The sequence below is a fragment of the Trichechus manatus genome, unplaced genomic scaffold (genome assembly GCF_000243295.1).
Source record: "Trichechus manatus latirostris isolate Lorelei unplaced genomic scaffold, TriManLat1.0 scaffold00357, whole genome shotgun sequence".
NCBI classification, from domain to species: Eukaryota; Metazoa; Chordata; class Mammalia; order Sirenia; family Trichechidae; genus Trichechus; species Trichechus manatus.
In genome coordinates, this window is record NW_004444293.1 from 688617 (window position 1) to 695393 (window position 6777).

The following is a 6777-nucleotide window of genomic DNA, read 5'->3' on the forward strand; positions in this document are numbered from 1 at the left end:
ATATCATTCAGGCTAATAAATTTTTAAAAATCATACAACCATTACAATGTTTGTGACTTGTAAGTTTCTAAATAGGCAACATCAAAACTATTTCAAAATATTCAATTTCAAAATCAGGGCAAAGTCACCTGTTATTTACTTATAGCTACTCCCTTGGTCAAAAGGATATGCTCAAAACAACAACAACCAAAAAATGAAGGATATGCTTTACGGTACCTTATTTAACAGAATACAATGTATTAATATAATTTTGGATAGTCTTTATCTACTAAATCTTGTAACATAAAATCAATAAATTTTGTCTTTATGAATACTGAAAGGAAAAAAAATTATAACAAATAACATGCTTGTTTTTAATTAATTTGAGCATTTCAGCTCTATTTTGAAAGACATACTTTTCAATTTAGGCACGTAGAATATAAAAAATGATATATAAAAATTATATTCTATAGTAAAAACTTTCAACCAACCAGGCATGGCAAACTTTCTCCACTTGGTAAAAGACATCTACAAGAAATCTACGGCTGACATCATACTGAATGGTAAGACAGTAGATGCTTTCCTCTTAAGACAGGGGACAAGATAAGAATTTCCCATCTCACTATTCCTGTGCAATAAAACAAGAAAAGGAAATTAAATCTATACAGATTTGTAAGGAAGAAGCAGATGATATGACTGTCCAGGTAGAAAATTCCAAAGAACCAAACCAAACCAAACAAAAAATTCTAGAATTAATAAACAATTATAGCAATGTTTCAGAATGCAAGATAAATGTACTATAGTTAATTGCTTTCTTATACACCAGAAATGAACAGCTGGAACTTGAAAATTACAAAAACACAACCCATTCACATTAGCACCAATAAATGAATAAATAGAAATATTTGGGAATGTATCTAACTATATATATATATAAGATCTATAAGAGGAATTCTACAAATCTCTCATAAAAGAAATCAAAGACAATCTAAATAAATAGAGAGATATTCCATGTTCATTGGTAGGAAGGAAATATTATCAAGATGTAAATTCTTCCCAACATGATATATAGATTCAATGTAATGCCAATCAAAATGCCAGCAAGTTATTTTGTGTTTATCAACAAATTGATTTCAGGGTTTCATGGAAAGGCAAAAGACTCCCAATCATCAACACAATACTGAAGAAAAAAGTTGAAGACTGACACTACCCAATTTCAAAACTTACTATAAAGGTGCAATGATCAAGACAGTGAGTTACTAATGAAAAGAAAGACAAAGAGATCAATGGAATAGAACAGGGAGTCCAGAAATAAATCCACACAAATATAGTCAACTGATCTTGACAAAGGAGCAAAGGCAACTCAATAGAGAAAAGACAGTCTTTACAACAAATGACAGTGAAACAAATGGATAGCCATACGCCAAAAAAAAAAAAAAAAGAAGAAGAAGAAGGTAGACAGATTTTATACCTCCTAAAAATTAACTCAAAATAGATCACAGACCTAAATGTTAAATGTAAAACTATACATGTTATAAAAGATAGCATAGGGGAAAATGTAGGTAACCTTGGGCTTGGCAATGAGTTTTTAGATACAACAGCAAAAGCATGATCCATGAAAGAAAAAAAAAAAGATGAGTTGGATTTCATCAAATTAAAAATGTCTCTGTGAAAAATATTGTTAAGATAGTAAAAGAAAAGCAACAGACTGGGGGAAATCATTAGCAAGACACATATTTGGTAAAGGAATTGTATCCAAAATATACAAAAAACTTAAAATTAAACAAGAAGACACACAACCCAATTACAAAATTGGCAAAAGATCTGAGCAGACACCTCAACAAACAAGATATATAGATGGCAGATAAGCACAGGAAAATATGCTCAACATCATACATCCTTCTTGTTGTTGTTAGGTACTATAGAGTTGATTCTGAATCACAGTGACCCAGTATGGCAGTAGAACTCCTCCATAGGTTTCCTAGGCTATAATCTTTATGGGAGCAGATCGCCAGGTCTTTTCTCCCAGAGAGACTATGGGTGGGTTCGAACCACTGACCTTTCAGTTAGCAGCAGAGCATTTAACTATTGTGCCACCAGAGCTTCTTTATGGAATTGCAAATTAAAACAACAGTGAAATGCCACTACATACATTATAATGGTTAAAATCTGAAACACTGACAACACCAAATGCTGGAGAGGATATAGAAGTTCAGAAACTTTCGTTCATACTGATGGGAATGCAAAATGGTACAGACACTTTGGAAGAGAGTCTGGCAGCTTCTTACAAAGATAAATATAGGTTTACCATATAATCCAGCAGTTGTACTCCTAGCTATTTGTCCAAATGAGTTGAAAATGTACGTCTACACAGAAGTCTCCATGTAAATATTTATAGCAGCTTTAATCACAATTGCCAAAAATTGGAAGTAACCAAGATGTACTTTAATGGGTGAATGGATTTAAAAAACTGTGGCTCACCTATACAATGTGCTGTTCTTCAGTGACAAAAAAAAAGAAAAGAAAAAAAACTATCAAGCTATGAAAAGACATGGAGGAATCTTAAATGCATATTACTAAGTGAAGGAGGGCAGTCTGAAAAAGCTACTTATTGAATGATTCAAATTGTATGACGTTCTGGAAAAGGCAAAACTCTAAAGTTTTATACAGTGAAAAGATCAGCGGTTTCCAGGGATTTAGTGGAAAGGGCGAGGTAAATAAGTGAAACACAGAGTTTTAAGGGCAGAAAAGTATTCCGCAATGCGCTGTAACGTTATGCATTTGTCAAAACTCATTGAACTATACAACACAAAAAGTGAACCCTAATGTAAACTATGGACTTTAGTGAATAACAACATATCAGTATTGGTTAATCTATTGTACCAATGGACCACACTAAATCAAGATATTAATAATAGGAGAAACTGTGCAGCAAGGAGTGAGGGCATACGGGAACACTTTGTACTTTCTGCACAGTTTTTCTGTAAAACTAAACTGGCTTTAAAAAATAAAGTGTGTTAAACAAAAAATCAGATGAGGACACTGGGAGGAACACAGCTACAACAGCTAAAGAATTCATTAAGAAAAATTAAAATTAAAAAAAGAGAGAGAGAGATAAAAAAAATTAAATATGCAGATGAAGAGCTCATCTGCTAACCAAAATGTTGGTGGTTCAAATCCACCAGCCATTCCTTGGAAACCTTATGAGGCAGTTCTGCTCTGTCCTATAGGGCCACTAAGAGTTGGACTCAACTCAATGGAAACGATTGTTTTTTTTTTTCAATTCAGAAAACAAGAATAATAGAAGATGGACAGTTTAATAACCTAGCATTCATGCAACTTGAGTCCAAATAGAAGATGTGAGAGAAAATATGAGAGAAGCTGTGATAGTTAACTTGAGCAAATTGCTTGAGAACAGTCTCTAATGAAGATTAAATGGATTATTTCCTTAATATAAAGACTACCAATCTGGTGCTAATATTCCAGACAATGTTTTCTGGAAAATATGTTTGCATTCCAGATATGATTTACCTATACAAAAATCCTTAGTTCATAAAATTCCCTGATTTTGGAGTAGACAACAGATCATATCGTTCAGGGGACTGTTCCTTTGTCTACTTTATTAACTCTACAAGGATGAGCCATTTGTACATACAGAATAGCAAAAATAAGCGAACAAACAAAAACACATGTTTTTCTATCCTTTAAGAATGTACACTGTGAGTGAAAAGACACTGCTAAATCACATTGTAGGAGAGGACACAAACTTGATGCTTATGAATGGAATTTCCCACTGAATCAAATTTTCTTGGCAATTATTTGATTGACCTGCACTTCATTTAAAGTTTTAACATTCGTTTAGAGAATTTAAAAATCAGAATATTGCATTTAAATATCCAGTATTCTGATTCTCTTAAAATAATCACAAAATTGGGCTGCGATGGGTCCCAATGCGCACATGTAGGCATTATCTCAAATTAAATAGTCTTGCTCTTCTATTTGGGCATGAACTATACAGTCTATATCCTCCCACACTGTCTCCGTAACACTGAAAGGAGACTGTCCCTTTATTTGCCTTGAATCCTAGGCCCTTGACTTTGCATCTCCCTAGAGTAGAAACTTTGCAGAGCAAATTATTATCTCTAGTTCAGTCTCTCTTCTAAAACATGTACTTAGAGTCTATTCGCTTTAAATTAAGATATAGTGTTAACAGTTATAACAAGTTTATAGTTATGCCTCGTACAATGTCCATGATACATTCTGTGAAACAGGACATTATGTGATTTGGATGTTGTTTGAACATCATATTATGTACTGACAGTCCCTGAATTATGAATGAGTTCTGTTCCTAAGTATGTCTTTAAGTTGAATTTCTATGTAAGTCGGAACAGTTAGGTACAGTTTGTATCTAACGTCAGTAAGTCAAACGTTTATCTTAGTATATACTACATAGTGTAACTTTCTATGCATAAAAAACATAAAAGAAACACTTCCAGATACACTAAAATATCTATAACATAATAATAAAATAATAATAATAATAATACTTTGATGCACATCACAAAGTAGCATCCGTTTGTTATTATGAACTATTGTATGTACCTTGAATTTTTAATATAATAGGCTTTATGGGAACTGGGACCATGGACGTATATGCAGATTGCCAAAATGGACATTATGGGACGCATGGCTGTATTTGCTTTCTCAAGTCATGGTATATTAACAGAAAAATTAAAAAAAAAGAAAAAATGTTTTGAGGGAATATTTTTGCAAGGTTTTGTGTGTTGACACTAGAGTCAGTCACAATAATGGTGTAAGAAAGATGGCTCTCTCAGACAGATAAAGTGTGAAAGATGTCAGAAGAAGAACTGGAAAAACTCACACTGCAAGAGAAATAATTAGAGAAACTACTTGATCTGTTTGATGAATAGATATGATATTTATATAATTTTAATTGTATATAGATTTATGCAATTCATGAAGATTCATGAACACATTCCTCATAATAAATCATTATTTGTCCAAACAGTTTACAGGATTCCCCATTACATACAGAGCTATATGATGAGTTATAACTTTTATGCATAAATTAAAAATCAAAACCACACCCATTGCCCATTGAGTCAATTCCAACTGATAGTGACCCTATAGGTCAGACCAGAACTGCCCCGTAGGGTTTCCAAGGCTGTAAATCTTTAGGGAAACCAACTGCCACATCTTTCTCCCATGGAGAGGCTGGTGGGTTTGAACTGCTGACCTTTCCGTTAGGAGCTGAGCACTTAACTACTGTGAATATTTTATTGCAAGTTACTTTTGTCATGGTGACACCACATGTGTCAGAAATCAACAGTGTATTTAGTGCAATCTGGTGTAAAATGTCTTTTAAACAAGCCAGAGTGTAAGGTTCTGGAAGTACACTGCCTTGATTTCAAAATTCTAAGCATATCTCTGCACTGGCAGTATTTACTTCTGTCAATCCTTGTACCCAGGATGCTACCGACTGAAGAAAGATAGACCTTATTATATAAAAGGAGCCCTGGTGACCCAGTGGTTAAGAGCTTGGCTGCTAACCAAAAGGTCAGTAGTTCAAATCCACCAGCCGCTCCTTGGGAACCCTATGAGGGCAACTCTACTCTGTCCTTATAGGGTTGCTATGACTTGGAATCGACTCCATAGCAATGGGTATATTCATCACAATTATGACAATTTTGAGTTAATTTATAAAATCAATTTTATTTGGCTTGTAAATATTAAAGCTATTTTAGGACAAAAGGAGAGAGAGGGTCAGAGACACTGCTTATACTATAAAAAATGTTAATTGAGCCCTTATTATGTATAGCATGAGTTTTTAGTCTATTAAGAGCTATAATATTAGCATACATCATAAATATAGTGGTGGTAGAATCTACTCGAAAATAAAGTAGGCAAGATGTTGTATATTGTAATAAGGTGTATAAAGCAGAGTCAGCAATTTTCATATATTGCCTTTTTCCTTTTAATGTTTAATTTGTCTTATTATGTTTCCTTATAATGTTTCCTTGTCTTATTAAAAAATAGAACTTGTCTCATATGTGGGTATATGCCATATTGTGTGGACTAAATAAAATGATAAAATAGATACAAAGGTGCTCTGTAATCCCATATCAAAATGTATTGGAATATTTCCATGAATACTTAATAATACATAGCTACTTCAGCAAATGCAGGGTATTATTACTTAGTACCACTAAGTTTTAATATGTAACAGTGGTGCCAATTGGAACTCATATTCTAAACACAGTATCAATTATCAAACAGTAGGTGGAGTGGTTTCCTTAGTCTTACATACAGAAGGGAGACCATCTAGCAGAAAAACAAAATCTCATTTAGGAAAACAGTAACGATAAATTTAAACAATAGGAAGCATGTACATACTCTGAGGAAACCGTGGTGGGTTGTCGTTGACATCTGTCAGGGTGATATTGACTGTTGTCGATCCTGAAAGCCCTCCAACTTGTCCAGCCATGTCTTTGGCTTGAATGACCACTGAGTAATGTTCTCTGGCTTCTCTGTCCATGTTGTGTAAGGCAGTTCTAATAACCCCTGTAATACATATTTTTAAAAAATCAGTATACCTTATATGAAAAGCCACTTAAATGTATTTGTTTTTATGTTAAGAAACGTCTTTGAATAACATACTTTTAAAAGTTACCAGCACTTCTAAGACAAACAGTAACTTCACGCTGTAATTGACTCTCATCTAAAAATGTCTCATTGAAACATGTATTTATAAACACATATCCAAACCTTTGCATTACT

The 6777-nt window shown here is 33.4% G+C and overlaps 1 protein-coding gene across 1 annotated transcript in view; it reads right to left on the reverse strand.

The window, feature by feature from the left end:
• Positions 1–6559, reverse strand: part of LOC101342981 (cadherin-18-like) — a 179365-nt gene extending 172806 nt beyond the window's left edge. The window contains exon 1 of the mRNA XM_004390939.3: positions 6394–6559. Coding sequence (XP_004390996.3) covers positions 6394–6535 — 142 coding nt within the window. The 5' untranslated portion in view covers positions 6536–6559. The remainder of the gene's footprint in view (positions 1–6393) is intronic.
• Between the last annotated feature and the right edge of the window lie 218 nt (positions 6560–6777).